Genomic DNA, 24,618 nt, shown 5'->3' on the forward strand with positions numbered 1-24,618 from the left:
CCTACTCGGTTACTCGCTTGCTCCCTCAATTTCCTTCCATCGTGTGGGCGCCGCCGCCGCTGTCGCGTTCCTCAGCAACTCTGCGGTACGCGGCCTCCTTTATTTCATCTTCTCATCCTTTTTTTTATTTTTCTTTTGTCTCGTCAAGACTCTTATTCGTTCACTCTATACATCTATCCTCTTGATGCTATATTTCTGATATAATCGACTTAAATAACCATTTACATTGTTTATTTATTTATTTATTTATCTTCCCCCAAATTGCTCATTTCGGTGGATTTATTTTTAATTAATTAATAATTTTTACATTTTATTTATATTAATTGTGCTCACGGATTTTCTTAATATTAACTATCAAGAGTCATTAGTATTTTATCGTTAATTTTTATTTTTATTTTCAATTACAATGCCTACAATTGTATACATCTAGTATTTGTATTTATAATTAGTCGTAAACTGATAGTGGTCGATGATAAAAAGGGATTTATAGATTTATTAGTAATCAAAATTGAGATTAAAAGTTGTGACATCGTATGATGTCATTATTTTTAATTATTTATCATTTATGTAATAATAAATCAATTAATGTACATAAAATTTAGAAAAAATTCCGTTTCAATTGTAAATTAATTGAAATAAAAATTAAAATTAATTTGAACGAGAATTTTTTTATTCGATATTTGATTTAATATTAAATAAAATTTAGATGATTAATCATTCAAAATTTTTTTAATTTTATGTAAAAAAATTTGTCAAATTTTGGCTCAATTCATCATACAATTTTTGGAGTATTTAAATTAATAAAATTATTTAAATCAAATCAATATAAACCAATTAAAAATTTCTTGTTAAAATTCACTATCACCCGCATTAAAATTTTCTTTCATTAATTTAAGATAAATTATTACTCTTACATCAGAGTCAAAAATACAAAAATAAAGGCGCAGACAGTGTGGCTACAGCAGTTAATAAAACTTGATATATTTTTCATAAAAAGACATCTATCTCCCCGTGTAATACGCTGACAGTAGCGCAAGTATGTGTACCGATTATTTCTAGTCACTGCTATCTAATGTTTTTTTTTTTTTTTTTTTTTTTAATTTTATTCTTAACCGTAAATAAGTTACCGATAAGAAAAAATACATTGTCTTGGTACTAAATAAAATTTAAAAAGTCCCGAGTTATATTCGCAATCTTGAATATTTTTATGCTTGTTATTATTGAACAGTGAAGATAAAGTGACAATAAAAAAATGTTTTTGTAACGCAGGTGGATAATATGATAGGGAGTAAGTGTGTGATATGAAGCCGTAATCGATGTTTGATTTGATATAATAGAATAGTTGCGATTAAAAAGAAAATTTATTATGATATCAAGGACACTTGATGAATATTCTGATACAAGATTTTTAAATCTTCTACTACTACTACTAGTACTACTACTACGTACAACCTTCGATCTTAAAATAGATCCCGGATGACTTTAAACCAATGAGAGAAAATTGTATAGAGAGATACAGAGGCGGACACACAAGTTTGCTCGTTTATCTCATTGTAAATGCGACTGAATAGAGATGAGCATATGAATATATGTTTACATCTGTACACACATCACACACATCGATATCCATATAGGAGAATCCGTATGTATGTGTTTGGATTGTATTAATAATCAGACCGGTTCTGTCGTTAAATAACTGCGTTAATGAAATTTATAAAGTTATTATGTTGATTTTGATACATAGAGAATAATTGTTCTGTTAATAATTATTTTATCTTTGACGTCAGTTTGATTTTTTGACATAGTTTAAACATAATCTTTTGATAATATAATTAATGATAATCGTTTAAATCAAGTAAAAACTCATCAAATTTTATATTACAATTTTTTACGCTTGATTTCAACGATTAAATTTATCTAATAATTTTTTTTTTGGGTGTAATTTTATTGATATAAAAATATTTTTATCGGCTATTCTTTATCTATAAATTTATTGATTATAAAGGTGTGTAATATATATTTTGATTTAACTTTTTATTTTTAGCGAATATCTGTGACGTAAATAAAAATTAATCAGAGATTAATGACCTGAAGAATTATTTTATTTTTTTTTTTTCACTTAATAGGTTATCGTTTTTTATTTATATCTTAAAAGTATAAAAATTATTGGTCAATGTAAAAATTATTTGGTTAAAAATTTTTTGATTGAAATTTGATGTTTAATTTTTTATTAAGATGATATTAATTTCATGGCATCATCTTATGAAAGTTATTAAAGAAGTCTTAAACGTAAAAATTAATTCATGATGAGTCAAACTTTATTTTATATCACAATAACTGCGTCACAATAAAAATTCCCGAGTTCATGACTTTTTATTGCATATATATTATTATCATAAAACCAAACAATATATATATGTAAAATAATTAAAGGGAAATTTTTTTTACAATTTGTTCCAGAAGACGTGAGCTATAGAAACGTCGAAATCACGTCTGCCTTTACGCACCTGCCCCAAAAAGGTGAGTAGTTAAAAAATTTTTTTTAAAAAATGTTTCAAAACGAAAATATGCATTTATATAAATAAATGAGTATTTTCTCACCGATCTGAGGCACAATCGGACTTTAGAAATTTAACTCGACCAAAATAAGCATTTCTGTAATTAAATATAAATCTATTAATGCTCAAACACAATAAAATTATTGAATAATTGGTCAGTATATTGAATTACACCAGACACCAGTTATGTATCTTTTATTAGCTTATTTTATTATATTATAAACATCAAAATAACTCACAGTTTATTAAACTTCAATACCGTTTATTTATCTAAGTATTTCTTCTTCCACTAGTCGATTTAAATTTTCATTTTTATACTAAAAAAAATTAGCAACGCCGAAAATAAAGATTTTTCAAAAATGATCTTAAACCAATCGATAAATTCAATTTATTATCCTCGAACATATTGGAGCTATAAATAAATTTAATTTCATCACCTCCAAACTGATATCAATTAATTGAGTTAACGAAGACAATAAATTGCCATATTACCACTGAAATAAAAATTATTTCGACTTATGAACCAATAAACAAAGACTATAAACTAAAAACTAAAAAAAAAAACCGCTCAATTTTACAAAAATAAAGACAGTAATAATCATTTTATTCTTCACAATAATTTAATATCACAACTTATAATTAACATTATTGTTATTACTGTTGTTATTACCAGTACAATTATTATTATACATTTTAAGCTTGTTATCTTCCCTACTCTTACTTGACACGCCCCACTATCTTCTCTCAACTTCTAAGAATTATTTACAAAGAATTATCAGTTGCGCGGTTGGATCACTCAGTCACAACTCGACAGTTGAGTCGAGAGCATTAAATTTGCTTTATTCTCAGAAATAAATATAAATTGGTCTCGACTCATCATTTAAATCTCACTTTAATTTTCGCTAAATATTCCACTCAGTTAAAAAAAAAAAAAAATAAATAAACAATTAATTAATAATAACAAACCTGCCGCTAATAAAAATCGGTGTCATTAATTGTGCAACAAGTAAAAAGTAAAAATTAAAAACCAGTGCACAGTAAATAAAAATAATAGACTATGAAATAATCATAGGGGGTCCGTCAGTGATTGGAGATACAAGCAAAGACGAATTGTTTAAATTCTTTACTGGCAATTGGCCTAGTTGATCGCTAACTCTTCGTATAATTTATCCACACAATACAAACATAAAAATTAATACTGACTCAAGTTTACTTTTATATTAACATACATACATATGATATTTATTATTATAAAATTATACAGCTATCATATGTAATGTACTTTATTCGTCACAATCTATTTAATTCCCTTCTCTCCCACTCTCATTCTTATTTTTTCCCTCTCTTCTCTTGAGTATCAACAAACATAATCACACTTGCAGCCAGCAACTCACACACATGCAAGTAAAGGATTTAAGGCAAGTGTTGTATGAGTCGAACGAGAATTATCTTCATTGTGGTAATACGTAGTTAATAGTCTTAATACGTAGTTTCAAAAGCAAAACCCTCTTTTTCCCTCATATACTCACATCATAGACAATCTCACTGCTCTCATTACACATTTGCAAGTGATCTAAATTTGTACGTGACTGAGACCAACAATCTGCATATCGGAGTAGAGTGAAAAGATAATTAAATCGTTTAAAGCCTTAGTTTATTGTTTACACAAATAAATAAATCACTCTATTAATTTATTTATTTATTTTTTGGTTTATTAATTAATTACTGATAATCTTTGGAGTGAAATTAAATGGCATTATATTTAATATTTTCCAAGCGTCTAGGACATTATAAATAGTCATCTCATTATAAATCTCATTGGCTAGTGGCTAAATAGTAAATAGAGTGTCATATAAATTATTTAGAGTCGCTGAATTTAAAATCAATTGATGTAAAATTAATTTTTTTTTTTTAATAATGTGATACATTTTTTTTTTGTTAGTATTTTTTAAATTGAATTTAAACTTAAACTATTCGACATACGTACTGATATCAACAAAGAAATAAAATACTAGACTGAAAATAATAAACCATTATCGGGAGATAACATTCTAGAGTTTTATTGAACTATTATTATTTTACGATGAGTTATTATTATTTTTTATTATCATCGTCAAAAATATAAAAAAACTTGATAATAAAAGCTATAAAAGAATACTTTTAAACGCTGTGATAAGTGGCTGAGTTTGTATAAATATATGTGTGTACATGTGGATGTATATGTATTAAAAATAGCTGAATTACAAAAAAAAATAAGCCAAATGTTTGATGTTTGATAATAAAGTTAAGCAAATCTAAAATAAATTAAAATAAAATATGAAGGTGTCGGTAGACCATGGAAGTGCATTTAGACCGTACAATTCTAAAACCGTGCGTGCCTCACCTGTGTACTTAACACCAGGCTTACCGGACATGTGTATCGTATGTGTAGACATGGCGAGGGACACGCCGGGCTCGCCGATGTCGCGACCACGTGACCTGGCCGCTGGGGGCGCTACGGCAACCCTCACTTCCGGCGCTTATCATGTCTCCACCACCGACCCACAGACTTTGCATGATCACGCGCTCCAGCAAAAAATACTCGAGGTAATGTAATATTATGATTTTTTTATTATTTATAAGCTGAGCTGTTTTTGTTTTCATCAAGCGAATCGTCGTCAAAATATTTCGATATTTTTTTTGACATTAAATCATTTGATAAAAAATTCAGGGTCATTTTTTTTAAGTCAATCAAAATTTTAAAGTTCAAATTTTTGTCGAATAAAAATAAAATTAGTTTTAAAATATGGTAAATATTTACCAGTGGGGTCAATGATTTTAATTTCTATTTTTTTGAACGAAATTTCTGTTTGATTTCATTGATATATTTTTTTTTTAAAATGCATAAAAAAATTAAAAATTAATTATTACAATTTTTCAAAAAAAATTTATAAATTTTTTAGAAAACTGTGATATTTAGCTTTTTTTAAACTGTTTGCTTTTTTTTTTACGTATTTTTCAAAAAAAAAAAAAAAAATATCAAAAACATAAAAAAAATATGAAATACAAATTTTGTCCAAAAATATGAGAGCCAAAATTTTTTACAACTTTTGAAAGAAAAAAATTTATTGAAATATTTAATTTTTTTTTTCACGACATTTTTTATCATAAATGCGCCGTAAAAACAAGCAGAATAAAAAAAATTTTTAAATGTTAATATTTCACCTATTTATGGCCCAAAATGGAGTTGACCCCACTTGCGAATAATTACCCCAAATATTGAAGATTTGGAACTTGGGGTAAAATTTGGTGTCTATGTATAAAAAAAAATTAAATCATCACTTTTTCATACAATTGAACATGTTTTGCGCAATGAATATAGTTAATCAGTACTTGATAATATCCAGAAACTTTTCTAAAGAAAATTGAAAGAACTTTACTCTCGAACGGTCAAATTAAATGTAGACCGAGATGTTTTATTACAAAGAATAAGCACCCGTACAAAATTTTACGGATAATTACCTACCCAAATGAGTTGTATGGAACTGAATTACCTTGTCGTCTTCAGTTTCAGACTTGCAATGAAATAAAATATCTGAATAAACAATTATATTGGAACCTTATTTAACAAGAACAGCTTTTTGGAGCGCTAATTTGATTACTTAGTATATATTGTCTCTAAAAGTTTGAATAAATAAGTCTAGAAACTGGATAGTTTAGTTAAAAGAAATTTAAACTGGCTGGTATTAATGTAAATAATTAAAACTTTTAATCGCAATCTCCTTGTCACAATTTACATAATAAAGAGATTTAATTTATCGATTGCAATCACGTAATTAGAACGCGAGCCATTGTCCAATAGTTAGAATTTATTGAGAGTAATTTATTCAACTGTAAAATATTTTTAATTACTTTGATTGGATTTTGGGATTTATTAGAAAGAGAATTTAATGTTGAGAGAACAAGAATAATTATTAAAGTTTTGATAATATACGAGATCTCATAAGGGAATACAAAGTTCATTTTCAATAATGTAGTTAAAAACTCGTGCATTGTATTTGCGTCCCAGATAGCATTTCGTGCACGCTAGTTTACTTTGTGGCTGGAATTCACCTGCAACTTCAAGTGAGTTTCGATCCAAGCACGTGGATCTGAAGTTTCATGGCCAAGTTCAAGGACGATGGATTAAATTGCATTGATTCGAAGCCCTACTTTTTTATTAAAATACTTTTTTTACTCAATTGGGCTTCGTGTATAAATAAAAATTAAAAAAAAAAAAAAAAAAATAGTTTATCTATTTTATTTTTAGTAATTAATATTATTATGTTAATTAATCGTGGAAAATAAACGGCGTGTTTATTGAAAATGGTTAATATAAATTAATAAGAGTTCAAGTGTTACACCTATTAATCACGTCAACTTATAAGCAGAAAAAAATTAGCCTTCCCAGATACGTCCAGTAATTTTCTTTTTATACTTTATATTCAATAAAAACATCACGTAATAAATACTAAACTTGAGAATTATACATTAATAAAAAAATTACTACTTTACAGTGGCGAATAATTACATTATTTATTCTATTTTTAACTTAAAGAAAAAAAAACAATAATAATAATAATAATAATAATAATAATAATAATAATAATAATAATAATAATAATAATAATAATAATAATAATAACAAGTTATTAAACAATTTTTTTTATTTCATAAAAATATTTAAATAATGTTGCTAAAACCGGTTTTTATGTTGTAAAAATAGTATTATGTAATTACAAACGTGTTTTTAGATATTAAAATTACGAAAAATCTTGTTAAGATCTTTAATTAATCTTCATTTCATTTTTTATCGAGATTAAGAAAAAACAATGCGACTTAAATACATTTTAAATAGGATAAAAATTTATGCCCAAAATTTTTAATTAATTTGTTTTTCATTTAATTAAAAATAAAAACGTCAAAGTACATCGGCTACTACGCCGAGGAAAAAATCGTTTCCTAGTATTTTTTGTTTGACTATAATCGAACAAATATTTACGTTAAAGAAGTAAAGATGGAGGTTACTTCATCTTCGTTATCTCTAAGAGTTTTTTCTTTGATCAATAATCGTTATTTTTAACTTAAGTAAAGTCATTCGATTTAACTTATGTAGAGGTTACATAGAGAGAAATAAGGAAATCACTTGAATTGCACGAGAAAATTCATATTATGGGACGGAAAGTTGCTGTAGGGCCACCGGAGAAGAAGGCAATTTTGATTAAGGGTATAAGGTCGAGGAAAATTCTATTGCGCATCGTAGAATTAGTAATCATTGGGAAGTAAATAGTTTACATTGAAGGCTATGAAGTATTAAATTAAAAAAAAAAATTATATTATAAATATATCTAAAAATAAATAACATATATTAAGAATTTGTCATAAAAATATATTTTAAAAAATTATCTAGCTTATTTATTGTATATTTTTAATTGACTGTAAAAATTTATAAAATAAATACAAAAATTAATTATTAAATATATATTTTATTTATTAATTTTTTTTTATATTTTTTTATATGGGTTTGTTTCACGAAAGAAAGAAAAATCGAAAAATTACATTATAAATAGTAATAAACGTAGTTTTGTATAAAAAACTGGAAAAATTGCAGTTCGAAATAACATTTTTGAAAATTCAAACTTTGAATTTTAATTTTTAGAGCTTTTAATGTAATATTTATATTTTACAATGTAATTCTTACAAAATCTGTAATAATTACAATCTGAAACATTTTTTTACATTTTTTTTGCGTGTATGAAGCACTACGTTACATTATCTAATGTAAGTTTTCTATTTTTTTTTTTTTTCCGTGTCGACAAGTTTTAAATTTTTTAATGATCAGCAAAAACACAAATCTAGAACTCAAAATAATTATTTCTATTGAACTAAAAATTTCTTCATAGTCTCAAAAAAAAAAAAAAAAGAACTTCACAAAATTATAAGTAAAAATAACAGTTATGAGTAAAATCGTGTATAATAGCAATTTACCTTATGAAAGTAATTTGATCGATGGGAAGCAAAAATTATTGATATTTTCAAAGCAATTCTAGTTTGCTTAATCACATAGTGATTTTGCTAATCTTTTTCAGCGTATCCAAGCACACGCTATTATTATATTGAATAGAGTATAATAAAAGTATAAAGCTAAAGTATAAAGCAGCCGCTTTATACCAGTAAAATCCATGTTCATAAATAGATAACTGAAAAAAAAAAAAAAAAAAGTAACAAGATTAATTTTACTCGTTACACTGCGGACGTGTTCAATTGTACCAGCAGTTTGGTCACTCGTCTCGTCTCATTGCCCACACACTTCCTCAGAAGTATTTAATTCACTCCGAGGATTTATTTCTTAATCTTCTACTTCACTAGAAATCCAAGCGATGGAACAAAACTGAGCTTGTCAAAAATTAAAAATTAAAAAAAAAATAATTTTACATAGACACCAACTAGCTAAAATCTGGAACGTGTTTTCTAACAAAAGCTTTAAAGGAAAAAAAAAAAAAAGGGTCGAAGGTAGAACATAACCTTTGAGGTATCTGGGTTTGGTTCCAGCTACAGCAGCATCATCAGCTCCAGCAGCAAATCCTACGGCAACAGTACCAGGCACAAGAGCGACATCTTGTCGAGGTGCATGAACATCAATTACATCAATTGAAGGTAGTCTATGACTCACTTATATTTTTTTCGCTTACTTCCAATGAACTGTATTCTATTTTTACACTTTCATTCGATTATCCAAATTGAATTAATTATCAAAAAACTCGAGGTGGAATTTTACAAAATAAAATTCCGGAGTGACAGGCAAAGTAAAAAAAAAAATATATAAATGAGTCATGGATGTAGATGAATTTAAAAAACAACTAATTATGCGGATAGCGCGGGTGACCTTAATTTTTTTATTTATTCCTGGTCTATAAATAGAACAATGAAAAGTAATGACGGTATCTAGCATTTGATTACATTAGATTTTAGCTCGTGCGTTGAAAGTTCGTTGGAATATTCCGTAAGTGACCGATTGCGGTAGTAAAAACACCCAAGACTAGCTAACTTTGCTTGAGGAGGAGTACAAGTTGATGCTGAGGCAAGAGGGAATAAATTGGATAAAAAAATACACACTTTATTACCAATAGATACTCGTGTTTATCCTGTACGACCTTTCTCATTTATTTTTCTATTTATAAATACCAATACCGTTACACTCACTATTGTGTGTGTGTGTGTGTGTGTGTGTGTGTGTGTGTGTGTGTGTGTGTGTGTGTGTGTGTGTGTGTGTGTGTGTGTGTGTGTGTGTGTGTGTGTGTGTGTGTGTGTGTGTGTGTGTGTGTGTGTGTGTGTGTGTATGTGTGTGTGTAATGCCAGGCATGTCGACTATTTTTATTATTATTTTATCTATCATTGATTATGTATACAAAATTTATACTGTATAGGCTGTATACTCCGCGTATGGTAGCTGTTATTTAATAAAATAATGCAGTGTATTAAAAGTTTAGTTGAAACTGGCAGTATTATAATTGGAGCTTTCAATTCATTGATAACGGAAAAATATTTTCCCCGAATAATCGATAAAGCAACAATACATTTATTTTTTTTATTTATTTTTTTAGTGGATTTAAATAAATGTTTGAATATTTTATTAGGTCAGGGTTATTGGTTAATCGAATAAGGACCTTTGTTGTCAATTAATTCATGACACGTATCTATATATATATGTATATACGTCAATCAAACAGGAAGTTGATAAAATTACAATTACAGACATTGACGTATCACTCGTGAAGTTATAGAGTTGCGCAGGGATTGTTGATTTTTTTTTTTATTTCGACGCGGGCTTAATGATACTTCGTATTTATTGATAATGATAATTTTAATTAATTTTCAACTCTCCGTTATTTAATGCATTTCTATTTTTTCACATTGACCTAAATATTTTATCAATTATAATCCGCTTACATGATACTTTTGTGTTGTTAATTTAATGATAAATCTTAATATCAGAATATTACTTTTTTTATTCGAGTATTGCGTCATTTTTTATCTCTACTTGATTGATTTTTAGATAATGATTTTTGACTATAATTTGATGTGAAATTCAAATTTATAAAATCAATAATAATATTAATAATTTTAATGGATTTTTTTAAAGCCGACGGTATACTTTAATATTTTTTTTTTTTCTAAAGACTGGTTGATAATATTTTTAGATTTTTCAGTTAATTGGCAATCCAGTCTAATAAAACAATTTTTTTTTTAATTTTTCGTAATATTGTGTCCGAATTATTTTTTTCATCAAATTTATCTTTATAATACAGGCTAACAATATTACGAAAAATTATAGAAAAAATTGTTGTATTAGACTGGATAGCTAATTAACTGAAAAATCTAAAAATAATGATAATATTAATGAATTTTAGACAAACATCATACGTGTTAATTATATGATAAGTAAATAAAATTAATGAAATTATAATATTTCAATCTTATTTAAAAGTATTTCATTGCGCAAGTGTGCTTTTATTTTTTTAAGACAAGTGTTATTTTTAATGTTAAACATTAACTATTAATAGACTTCTACGTTTTAAAATTTATGAAACACTGTGTGTAATTAATACGTCTTACTTCCCTACAAATATTTTATAAATTAAAAATTAATTTTCAAACCAAAAATTACAAAAAAATAAAAATTAATAGTATGACGTATTAACAGGAATCGCCTGAGGTTGTGTGCCACCATAAAGAACAGAGGAACTAAATATAATATCTATAAATACCAATATGATAAATCAAAGTCACATAAATCGTAACTTCGCGTTATGAGCATAAATGATCTAAACTATTGTCCTACTTTTACTCAGGGAAAAGATTTTGTGTTGATATGATTCATTGTGAAAGTGAGAGTGTTCAAAATCGCTTACAACTGGATAGAATTATGCCGGAGTTGCTTTAGCGTATTAGCTTAGTCGCTGGATTAATATCGCAGAGCGTATTAATAATTAAAAAACTAAAGTTCTGCTGAAAGAATATATATCTTTTTGATCAATATTACTTTTACGCCGAGATTATAGAGTATGTAAAATAAAAAAATTGGTACGTGACTTATATTATTGAATCACGAGTCGCGTGTAGCACGTGCAAACGGATTTATTGATCCTTCAGACTATAATATCATTATGAGTGTTGATGTGCTTTTCATATTCCCTGCAGTTAATATCTCTTGTACTTACACTATTTTTTATGTTGATTTTATCGATTACAAAATGTGCTTTAATTTATTCATGGATTGAAAATATTTTTTTTTGCATTATTATCCTTTATTTCACTCCGTACCGCCTCAACAGAAAAAAAAAAAATAAAATAGTATTTTGGATTTTTTTAAGAACTTTTACGATTTCTAAAAATTTCTTGGCTATAAAAATTCCCAAAACTTTTAATAGTTTCTATTTAAAACGTAATTTTTAATGATAAGGTTATTTTTATAGTTATTGTTTTGTTGAACGTCATAGTTTCTTAAAATAGATAAAATTTTTGTTTTAATAGTTTTGTTTTCAGGCAGTTAATTTTAAAATAGAATAGAATGATAATGCTTTTTTTTTTCTCCAAGTGTTTATCTTTAAATGTCGTATAAATTTAAAAATTACGTCTAACAAACTTTCCGTCTACTAAACTCGTAACCGGTGAGCTCTCAAAATAACATTTTTTGAACCCTTATAATTTTACCGAGCTCTGTAATTGAGATTATGCAACACCTTGGGTTTATTATTCAACTAAATAAAAAAAATTATTAATAAAAATAGCGACGAGCAATTACTTACTTTGTAATCCTCAAAAATGTAGAGCCTTTGCATAATCAGCCAACACATTAAATCTATAAACATAAATACAGGCATAGTTAAATGTTTTGTTACGTAACAATCTATTTACGAGAAAACATACTTAAATTTTTATTTCATGGATCAATAAACCTAACTAAGAGAGAAAATATTTGCATTGCTATTTAAAATTGTCAAATATCTATCTGTGTGTAATTCAATAAAAATTTTCAGCTTTCACAAAATAACAAAAAATGTTTATTAAATTAAAAATGAGAATGAATAGTCCAAATGAACTTTCTCTGCAACTATTTATAGAATTCATGAATAATCTAGAGAACTGTCAGAGTATTGAGTAGGCACGTCGACACGCGAATCAACAAACAGGAAAAGTAAAAACGTGCCCGATAAAAATAAAACAGATACAGAATAAAAAATATATTGGAATAAAATAAAAGTACAAAGGTGCGGAGGCACATGGTGACAGTAAAGCACATATTGTTGGTGTGCAAAGTCGCGCATTCGTTACTAAGCCCGTTGAATTATACATACATTTATTTCTCTAAGCTTCTGTAGGATATAGCTGCACTATAGCTTCGCAAATTGCGTTTCTTCAAATTTATGTCTATATACATATATAAATAAATACATATATATGTGACGATTTTTTTTTCAAGATCTCTTATGAACTATTTTTTTTTTTTATTCGCTCAAAAATATTAAGTACAAAGCAATAATTAAAGGCTAGAAATTAAAATCAAAATTAATTGTATTTTTTAAATCAGTCGATATTTAATTAAAAAATTTTTTTAATTTCTTTTCAATATTAATTAATAAAATAAAAATATTATTGCTCTAATCAGGTGTAAATTTTTTTGTAATTAATTTAAATCAGATTGTTGTAGATCAAAATTATTTTATGTATTTTATTTCATTTATTTTAACGTCAGTTTTATTCTGACAATATCAGGAACCTAAGTGTTTACAAACAAATAAATAATTAACAATTTTCATGTTAAATTAAAAACTCAATACAAATATAAAAAAAAAAAAATTAATGAATACCTTAAAATTTTACAATATTTATTAATTTATTTATTTATATATTTAGGAAAATTTTTAGGAAAATTTTCCTTGATCCACGGTACAAGATTGGTTGAGTGTATATATTTATTTACAATTTAATTCATAGATTATTTTACAATAGTGGATCTTTAGCGAATATTCACAGGATTTACAATTAATAAAAGAAGACATAAGTCCGAACAAAAAAACAGGGGAGGATGACGAAAAAAAAAAAAAAAAATAAAATTTTACAATATAAAAACACATAGTCCTTAATTTTTTTACAAAAATTACTGTACATGACATACAAATACTGACAAGTATACAAATTTTTTCCAATTCTATTTAATACCATACACACACACACACACACACACACACACACACACACACACACACACATGCTTCGATATATGGATGGGAACTCCATCAGACTAGATCAATCGCTCATAGGGGGATTACATATGAATAAATAATTGAGGCTTGTGAGTTCTCTCACAGCTCGACAAATGTTACCCACTTTAGTGGAAAAGTACGGAATGAAACATAGTAGTATTAAATATATGTATGTACATAATACATGTTAAATGTGTACAAATGTAATGGGTGAGAGCAGGCGCCAGCTGCAATGATATTACTCGGGATCTCTTCTTGGTTGCTAATTTATTACAGACAACCTATTCACTTCCATTACAAGTGCCGTACAGTTTTCTTTTTGCATTAATAAAATTTTATCACACCCATCAAAACTTTCGCTGTTCTTCTATTTCTCTATTTAATTGTTTCATTTACAATTATTCGGGCCTTTGTAATCCCTCGGAAGAATTGAATGTATAAAAAAAAAAAAAAAATTGTTTTTTGTTACATTTTTATTTATGTATCGAAAAGCTAACAGATAAATTTATGAAACTATAGCCCGTAGATAACAGTAAAATATTACTATTTTTTATCAAAATGTAATGTTTTATGTAGACAAGTGTGTAATTAAAATTCACTGTTAGTTTGAATGTTTAACAACATTGGATTCTTCGAATAGAGCAAGAAGCTTCAAAAATTCATCACATTCATTGTTATTATCATTATCATTATTCCCCGTTTATTTATTTAATTAATTTAACATATTACATAGATTACTGTCGTAACTACTTTTGTTTCACTTAAATTACGGCGTAATTTAATCGTCTATTACGTCGTTACTTTTTAGACAATTGATTTAGATTTTTATCAAAATATTTATTATATAGAATTAAATGCTCATCAAACAAGTAATAAATTACCGTTTTGCATAATTTATAATTATCAATATTTTTTTTTTTTAAACGGAATAATTATAAAATTATGTAATAAATATGCAACGAGTAATAAATTAAAATTTGTTCATATTTGTCTTTAAAAAAAAAAATAGACCAAACGTGGCAAAAAAAAATGATTGCGACTTGTAAGACACACATTGTCTTTAATTGCGATAAGTACGTAATTATAAAACCAATATTATATTTCATATTTTTTAAGGCACCTATTGATTTTATCGTAGCTCTGGGAACAGCAGAAGCAGCTCGAGGATCAAATGAGGGAAAAAGAGCGGATTGAGGCGCTGCGAAAGAAAGACAAACATGATCACAGTGCTATCGCTTCTACGGAGGTCAAATTACGCTTGCAGGTAATTATTTATACAAATAAAATTACTCTCAATTTTGCGCGTTTGCTTCTTCGTAATTTAATTTAAAAAATTTCGTTTTTAGAGTTTTCTCGTCAATAAAAAACAGAGAGAAGCTGCAGCTGCAGCTAATGGAGCCGTGCCCGGCACTCCTGGTTACAGAAGTTGGTTAGTTAAATTTCGATTTTTTTTTTTTTTTCATAAAAAAAAAAATACCCAAAAAATCTTCTTGAGGGTTTTTACGTGACCGCGTGACTTAATCGTGGACAGACTCAAGTAAAATTTATAATTTTAAACCCACGGAATGAAAGAGTCAATAACCTTCAGGTAAATGGCTGATTTTTTTCTGCCAATTGTCTTCCGTTGTCCCAATACAAGTATATATATTTGGTAAGATTGATTGAAATGCAGCTCGACGAATTCTGAGGGGATATATATTTATTTTCTTCGAATTGCTTCTGGAATTTTCATTCCCGCCTACGTGACTTCCTATCAGTTATCGTTTTTTTTTTATCTTTCATTTCGTTTATTCAAAATAAATAAATTATCTAGTGTAATGAAAGAACGGTCTAATTTTTTTAATTGTTATGTAATCTATTGGGGGTAGAGTGACTCATGGAATTTTTTATCGTTCAATTATTTGCAATAAAGTGTGTCATTATCATATTGTTTAAATTGTCAAAGTAAATTGAGCTTTAATAAATTTTGATAAAAAATAATTAGACTTTTTATCATGACAATTTTGAAAAAGGGAAAATTACAAACTTTTAATTAAAGTAATTATATTTTTCATTCAAAGAAATTACCAAAATTTTAAATCTATTAAAAAAATTATAAATCATTAAAAAATAATTTTTTTTTATAATTAAAAAATTTATTTTTTTTTGTTTTTAATTTTATTAAAAAAATAATTAAACTTTTTAAGTAATTTAAATTTGAAATAATTTTTTTATTTTGTGTATAATAATTGAATATAAAATAAATTAAAAATATAAAATAATAAAACATAACAAAGAATTCACAGAATTACCCTTAAAGGCAAATCACATGAATTAAGTATAAATAATAAATAGTTTACGAGGGCAATTGAGGCGGGTAAATTTTAAAGTAGTTTTAGTTTATATCGAGGCCATACAGTAGTGAATAGTAACTGCAAGTGCAATTTTACTGAACTGCTTTGACTGTACGGCTGTAAGTCTCGTGGTGTAACGATAATAGCACAACCTGGCCCAGTTATTCATTTAGCACTGACGAGTGTTGTGACCGAGGATATTTTCCTGTCCTTCCTATGCAATAACCACTTGCTTTAAATCGTTAAACTGTCCGTCTTTACCTATTATACTTTTAAACTTACATTTGAATTTATTTTTACTCCTTAAAAATATTTAAAAATTTTATTTTTAACTCTCGACTATTTTCTGATGAATTTTTAAATTATCGATCATTTTTCGCTTGGCAGGATACAGTCTCAGTCGGAATCCAGCAGTTCGACGAATACTTCCCATCCTTATCGGATGCCTCAGATGCTGCAGGAAAAATTCGGGGACGATTTTCCACTTCGTAAAACAGGTATTAATTTAATGTCACATGTGCTTAGACTATTTATTGAGTGATATAAATTTATTTAATTTTTTTTTTTTTCGTCAAACAGTTTGTGTGCTAGTAGACTGCTTACTAAAGCATGATTTTAACGTCGTCATAACTTGGTTTTATTGTTTATTTTATTAATTATAAATAAATGTTTTGTTAATTAAATTTCATGGGAATTATTCGACAATAATAATAATAAATAATTATTTTAATTATTAAAATTGGTAATTATATAAAATGTCAAAGTTTTTTGTTGATTTTTTTAAGGGGGTATTTCGGTCTAGAAGCTTGAATTTAAGGTAAATTTTTAAGTGCCGTAAAAAAAAGCAATTGATATTTTTAATATCCATTTTTTTTATGATATTTATTAATATTTCAAGAATACAGAAAAAAATAGTAAAAAAAATTAAAACAATTAGCTTCTAATAAAGTGGGGGGTTCAAAAAATTGGCACGCGACTATACCCACGACTTCAACCCTCCTAGCAATTTGGAAAAAAAAAAAAAAATTAATTTGAAGCAATCCCGCTACTGTACACAGTAAAAAATTTTGCGTCATTGTGTCAAAAAATTTTATTTAAAAATTTTTTTATTAAATATTGAAGAAAAGTTTATATTTTTTTTTCTCTCGCCCTCTATTGGTCAAATTAAAGTATCTCTTAAAAAAAAATTTTTTCATAAAATGTTAATTTTTGTACCACTTTTTTTGAGTTTTCCGAATTTTTTAAAATTATTAAATATTGAAATTTGGAGACGAGAATAGTTCATGCGATAGAGAAGCCTATAAAAAAGACTTACACCAAATTTCAAATAATTCAATTCAGTAGAACTAAATTTCTAGACCAAAATACTCCCTTAAATAAAAAAAAAATTTTATTTTAGTTATAAAAAATTTACATAAAACTTTTGAGCTGTCATTTATGAAAACTTTTATAATTTATGAAAATTCAATGAATAAAAAAATATAAAATCAATATTTAGCGTGTTCAGGTGTCACTTTAATCTTTCTAAAGGATGACATGACAAAATAACTCTATATAAATAATCTACCGAGCAAAATAAATAAATAAACAAACTTGACATATTTCAATTTTTTTTTTGGGTTTATTTTACGGTTTATTTTTTTTCTAAGTCACTTTATTAAAGAGTTTCGATTTTTTATGTTTTTATAAATAATTAATTCTCATTAGTATATAATTACCAAAAGTAAGTATAATATTTGGTAAACAGAGCTAATTGGAACAATGTTTTATTTGATTAATTAAAAAGTTCTGACGATGTGTTTTGTTAGACGTCTGTGCACTTTTTTTAAAATTAGTTTAATACAATACAAATAAAAAATTTTTAAAATACTTTAATGGTTGTGTGTCGCGAGCACAACAATGCAAAGTCCGTATAGTCCCAAAGTTAAAAAAAAAAAATAATCAAGTCATGTAATAATAATAAAAAATAACTAACACCGGGTGAATTGGCCAGCCTCGGAGCCAAACTTGCTCAAGGTGCGACTTAAACAGCGTGTGATGGAGCGGAACATGGCAGCGACACGAAATTCACCCCTTACGGCACGTCGGAAGGATCGACTCCTGTCGCATCTCAAGCGGAAGTCACTCCTTGCAAGTACGTCCCAATACTAATTTATCCTCATCTCTTCCATGCCAAAAGCACTTTATAAATATTATTCATAATAATAATAATAATAATAATTAATATTTTAACATAAATTGTTAAAATGCTATTTTGTATTATTTTAAATTTATTGTTAAATTATTTTATTTATTTTCCCCGATAATTAATTTTTTTTTTAATTTTTTCGCCTTATTTTTTATAAATTTACATCCTTTAAAATAAATTTAGTCAAACTAATAGTTTTATTATTTTTTGTGCATAGTTTGAATTTAATTTGATTGTTGATTTGAATTTTTGATGTTTCAATAACTGCATGAATTAACAATTTTGTTTTTTAATTATAATTTTTCGGATTTATAAATTATATTTTTGATAAATTTTTTAATCTAATATTTCAATTTTAAATTCAATTATTTATTTATTATTCACATGAATAAAAATTTTTATTTAATTCACCCATAATTAATGTCATTTATTTTATCAGACTCAGGTTCGAACCCCGAATCCGGGCCTAATTCACCGCCAACAGGGAACAACTCCCAAGCAAGTCCTCCTGCTGGCAGTAATACTCCTATTCAAGAGGTAAATTTTATTGTAATAACTTTTATTAGCTAATTACTTACTTTATATATTATTGTTTAATTCTTCCGACGGATAAATCGATATTACTTCACACTTTAAACTTAATTATAACACGCGAAGTTAAACATTTTAATAAAGTTTTCAAACTAAAATTGCTTTACTTCAAAACTTATTGATTGTAATTAATCATTAATAAGTTTACTTCAAAATTATTAATGATTTATTGATACTGAAACAGGAAAATGAAAATATACAGTATGGAGGACCTTTAACGAGTAGTAGTCAACAGGGAAGTCTTTCCGATTTATCATTATTTAGTTCACCGTCAATGCCGAATATATCATTAGGAAGACCTCATGTACCGTCATCTAGTTCTTCTTCCGTAAGTTTTTATCATTTTTTAATAATTAACTTTAAAAATTTATTATTTATCAGAGTTTAATTTAATTTTTCAGTTTTATCAAAATTTTTACCATTAAATAATAAGAATTTTCAGATATTTAATTAAATATTTTACAAGTAAAATTTATAAATCAAAAATAGACGCTAGTAAAAATAAAAGCTGCAATTTTTTTTTTTTATTATTATTGGAAATTAATTAAAAGTTAAAGTCTGAAAATATTTATAGATTATTAATAAATACGTAGCCACTGTGTGACTACCGTCACTTGTAATCTATAAATAAAAAAAATTTTGCTTCATTAAATAATGACTTTTGTTAAATTGCACTGTACTTTTTTTAACTATTGACGTTATTAAAGATATAAGCTCATCTCGATGTTAAACTCATCAAGAGCTTTCATTTGAGTACCCACATGTATTTTCATATATATATATATATATATATATATATATATATATATATATATATATATATATATATATATATATAATATATATAAATGTATGAAAAATTGATGTTGGTACTGATTAAAAAATAATTCTGATAGTTTTTTTAATGATGAAAATAAAAATAAAAATTTTTATTAAAATAATAATATAAAATAACGAAATTATTAAAAAAAATTTCAGAGTGGATCAAAACTCGCACCAGTATCAGAAGCCGAAGTCCGTGCAGCATTTACAGCGCGACTAGGTATGCCATTAACAGGACAAATGTTACCTGGAACCCTGCCATTTTATCCATCACTAACCGTAATTGAAGGCGAGCCGTCATATATTCACAAACAAATGCAAAATTTGGAACAGCAAGGAAGCCGACAGCATACAGTATATCATAATTCCCCAATAACGGACACTCAAGTAGCTCACGCAAGACTTCATAAGGCTGGTCACCGGCCTTTAGGTAGTATGTTCACTCTTCATTCTCACCTTCGTACGTGTCAACTCTTGGAAGACAGATAAGACCACTGAGACAGAGACACCACCAACCACAAAAATAACTACTCTTATTATTTAACAACTATCTCTAAAAATAATTCAAATCTTCCAAGACCCTACACCCGCGTAATCCAGTCTCTCGGCAGAATTACCGACGTCTAACCCCCCGATTTCTGTCCAACAGGTAGAACACAGTCAGCGCCTCTACCTCTGGGCCACCCGATGCTCCAGGGTGGGATAATACCGCCCCCGACGACTCACTACGAAGAATACCTCGCGGAGAAGCAGCTCCATGAACAGCAGCAGGCTCACAACTATCTTAAGCAGCAGATCCGTCAAACAGTCCTTACCCGGGTGGTCTCGCGCAGCGGAGGCAGCCAAGCCAACCAGCTCGAGGAAGCCCCCGAGTCCGAGGAATCCGAGGTGATAGATCTCACGGGGAAGAAAGAAGTCCAGGAGGAAAGCGAGATCTCCAAGCAGCAGCGCGACCGCGAGCAATTCCTCCAGCAGCAGCGGGACCTTATGATGCGACATACCCTCCAGGTTAACGAGAGTCCGGCCTATGTCGCCAGCAGGAACTCCCAGACCGCTCGTCCGCTCTCCAGAGCACTCTCCAGTCCACTTGTTCATCTAGGTATGACATCTTGATGTTATATCAAATTAATGATCGTAAATTTACTTCATGCCGGATTTTCTTGATAAAAATGTAAATATTGAGTATGTTTAATTTTACTGGGTACTCTTTTAATTTATAAATTTATTGTCTGGTAGTTGATGAGTTAATTAATTATAACGATTGATTATTATTTGTAACAGGACCGCAGGGTACTAGTGGGGATGTGTTTGCAAGGGGATCTCCTCACCGACCCACCACCGGACTGGCTTACGACCCGATGATGCTCAAGCACGCGTGTGTCTGTGGGGAAACGGTACGAGGTCATCCCGAACACGGGGGTCGTCTACAAAGTGTTTGGGCTAGACTTTCTGAGACTGGGTTGCTACAACGCTGCGATCGTATTCGATCGCGAAAAGCTACGCTAGAAGAAATTCAAACCTGCCATAGTGAAGCTCATACACTTTTATTTGGTGAGATTTAAAATTTTTTTTGTTAGATCAATATGTGGCCATATAAGCATATACGAAGCTCTATATGGCCATATATATTTATATAAAGCCATATTAATCTATATATGGCTATATCAGCTATATTCATATGGCCATATAGCTCTTTCATCTGGCCATATATGGTCATATTAATTGATATATGGCCATATGAGTAAATTTAAAGCCATATATTTGGCCATATGAGTAAATATGAAGCTATATATGGCAATCTGAGATATGTGAAGCCATATATGGCCATACGAGTAAAAATTTATGTCTTTTTGGTCCTTAATTCATTATAGAGTGCAAGCGAAAATAAATCAAACGACAATTAATGTAAAAATGGTAAATAAATAATGAATAATAATAATTTTTCAGGTACAAATCCGCTAAACCGTCAAAAATTAGATCTATCAAAGCTATCGCCGCTGCCAATTAAAAATTTCGTACGACTGCCGTGCGGTGGTGTGGGTGTTGACTCAGATACAACGTGGAACGACCTCCACACGGCACCCGCGGCGCGAATGGCTGTTGGTTGTGTTGTTGATTTGGCTTTCAAAGCAGCGATGGGTGACATAAAGAATGGGTTCGCTGTTGTCAGGCCGCCAGGTCATCATGCCGAGCCGAATCAGGCCATGGGCTTCTGTTTTTTTAATTCTGTAGCTATAGCTGCTAAACTTTTGCAACAAAAGTTGAATACCAGAAAAATTCTTATTTTAGACTGGGTAAATAATTTTTAAACTTAAATAAATTATTTATTTACTTACTTGAGCTTGTCAATTAATTATTAATGATCTATTTACAAATGTAGGACGTCCATCATGGCAATGGAACGCAGCAAATGTTTTACGACGACCCACGTGTACTTTACCTGTCAATCCACCGACACGACGACGGAAATTTCTTTCCTGGGACTGGAGGCTCAACAGAGTGTGGAGTGGGCGATGGACTCGGATACAATGTCAATATTTCATGGTCAGGCATGCTGAATCCTCCCATGGGCGACGCTGAGTATCTAGCGGCCTTTAGAACCGTCGTGATGCCCATTGCTAAGGAGTTCAATCCAGACGTCGTTATTGTATCCGCGGGATTTGACGCCGCGACTGGACACCCGGCTCCTTTAGGCGGGTACAATGTTAGTCCAGCGTGTTTTGGAAGAATGACGCAGTATTTGCTCGAGCTGGCTGACGGCAAAGTCATTCTTGCCTTAGAGGGTGGCTATGATCTCGCTGCCATTTGTGATTCTGCTCAGGAATGTGTCAGGGCGTTGCTAGGGGATGAACCTACTCCGATTCGCGATGAAGAACTCACGAAGGTGCCCTGTCAAAATGCTATTGATACTCTACAGAAAACTATTGCTATTCAGGTAGTAGATAATTTTATCTTTGTTATTATAACCCGTGAAAAAAATTTTTTATATAGCCATATATGGCCTGATATACAGATATATAATTTTTTAATGTGACCATAATTGTCCTGATATGGAAATTAGCCATATCAATATATAAAGCCATATATATGGCAATGTATATGGTAATATGGGATATATGAAGCCATAGGTGGCCATATGAGCCATATCAGTAAATATAAAGCCACATTTGGCCATATGAGTATATATATAAAGCCATATATGGCCATACCCGCCATATCAGTATATAAAAAGCCATATGTAGCCATATACATCGCCATATAAGCATATATGAAGCCATATATGGCATTATTAATTTACATATGGCCATATTAGACATCATCTAATCTGACATGAATACATATGGCCTGATATGAAAATTATTTAAATAAAGACACATCAGATCATATATTGCCATATATTGAAAAAAATTTTTTTCACAGAAATATTTATTAATTTAAAATTATTGATTGATAACGAGAAAGACAGGGAATTCTATAATTATAGAATGAATTTTATGAATAATTCATAAGATAAAATATTTTATAAATACAAAAAAATCAATAGGAAATTAATATTAATTGAGTTCATGAGACATTAAGTCATTAAACAATAATCTCTGAAATTATTGATATCATTTTATATTTTATAATTTATAGTAGTAGGTTTCAAATTAATTATATATAATGTATGAATGGGTTATTGGTTAATTTTTTAATTTTCAACGGGAGATAATAGTCTGGTACTTTCACACATAATTTAAGCTCATCAAGATCTATGAATAATTTTTTTATGTTTAACAATTTATCAATTGTTACAGATGTCACACTGGCCATGTGTAAAACTAGCTGCTCATACAGTAGCAATGAGTGCTGTCCAAGCGAGTCAGAAAGAGCACGATGAAACAGATACTGTGTCTGCTATGGCTTCACTATCAATGCAACAGCCGACTAATTTAACGTAATTACTATTACTATAATTTTAAATAATTGGTATGTGGAATTAAATTAAAGATAAGTATTTATAGAATTTATTTTTTAACTGCAGAAAAACGCCAGAACATTCCCGGGAAGTTTCCGAAGAGCCAATGGAGCAGGATGAAACAAAGTAAATGATAGTTAAAAAAAAAATCCTCACTGTTTTTATGAATTTTAATTGTTGATGGATCTTCGTATGAATTTAATTTCATTCAAATATTTGAATGAGTTTAAATACCTGCCGTATTTTTACATAAATTGACAAATTTATTAAATAAATTTTCTCATACCGGAGCCCTCCATATTTAAAAAAAAGAATGCCATTCGGCTACACCTGAAATGGAAGGTAGATTTCATAGATAGATTTCATAAAAAATTAAAAAAAAAAAAAAAAATTCGATTTTTGACGATTTTAAAAATTTTTTTAAATTTGGAGCGATCTCTTAAAATTTTTTTTTTAAGCTGTCTTTTGGATAGAACTCTTAAAACATCAAAAACTAACATTTGTTCACTCAAAATTAAAAAAAAAAAAAATAGTCGGTTTTTTTTGGGCCACCCTAATATATATTTAGATTATTTTAAAATTCCGACATAAAGACCAATGCAAAAAATTGATTTCTATGAAATCTACCTAAAAAATTTTCAATGGAGATTTATTGAAATTGAAGTTGTCACGGCTGGGCCGTAGTTTTTATTATATTGTAAACAAAAATTGTTTGAGATTTGATAGAAAAAAAAAGTTGATAATTTTTTTGTTAATTTTATCTTGGACAATATTTAAATAATCACGTTGTTTGAGAATATAAAATTATTATTTGTAAATATATCTAAACGATATAAAATATTATAAATAAGACAAGGTTTTGAGAACCGTACGTAATCTGTAA

General features: G+C 28.3%; 1 protein-coding gene across 15 annotated transcripts in view; it reads left to right on the forward strand.

Annotated features, from left to right (window-relative positions):
• Nucleotides 1–24,618, forward strand: part of Hdac4 (histone deacetylase 4) — a 47,028-nt gene that overhangs the window by 20,463 nt on the left and 1,947 nt on the right. The window contains exons 3-18 of one of the 15 annotated variants that reach the window (XM_074247145.1): nucleotides 2,461–2,520; nucleotides 4,990–5,144; nucleotides 9,129–9,233; nucleotides 14,982–15,107; nucleotides 15,190–15,272; nucleotides 16,564–16,673; nucleotides 18,170–18,310; nucleotides 18,804–18,901; nucleotides 19,140–19,283; nucleotides 19,934–20,210; nucleotides 20,427–20,876; nucleotides 21,059–21,328; nucleotides 21,725–22,071; nucleotides 22,158–22,712; nucleotides 23,575–23,714; nucleotides 23,802–24,618. The exon at nucleotides 23,802–24,618 is cut by the window's right edge and continues 1,947 nt beyond it. In XM_074247145.1, coding sequence (XP_074103246.1) covers nucleotides 2,461–2,520; nucleotides 4,990–5,144; nucleotides 9,129–9,233; nucleotides 14,982–15,107; nucleotides 15,190–15,272; nucleotides 16,564–16,673; nucleotides 18,170–18,310; nucleotides 18,804–18,901; nucleotides 19,140–19,283; nucleotides 19,934–20,210; nucleotides 20,427–20,876; nucleotides 21,059–21,328; nucleotides 21,725–22,071; nucleotides 22,158–22,712; nucleotides 23,575–23,714; nucleotides 23,802–23,865 — 3,125 coding nt within the window. In that variant the 3' untranslated portion in view covers nucleotides 23,866–24,618. Of the gene's footprint in view, nucleotides 1–2,460; nucleotides 2,521–3,368; nucleotides 5,145–9,128; nucleotides 9,234–14,981; nucleotides 15,108–15,189; nucleotides 15,273–16,563; nucleotides 16,674–18,169; nucleotides 18,311–18,803; nucleotides 18,902–19,139; nucleotides 19,284–19,933; nucleotides 20,211–20,426; nucleotides 20,877–21,058; nucleotides 21,329–21,724; nucleotides 22,072–22,157; nucleotides 22,713–23,574; nucleotides 23,715–23,801 lie in introns of those variants that run through there. The other 14 variants (XM_074247146.1, XM_074247142.1, XM_074247141.1 and 11 more) reach the window with 14 other exon arrangements.

This window comes from Cotesia typhae, unplaced genomic scaffold (genome assembly GCF_013202065.1).
Source record: "Cotesia typhae breed Kobodo isofemale line unplaced genomic scaffold, CoteBio_Ctyphae contig_48, whole genome shotgun sequence".
In the NCBI taxonomy this organism is placed as follows: Eukaryota; Metazoa; Arthropoda; class Insecta; order Hymenoptera; family Braconidae; genus Cotesia; species Cotesia typhae.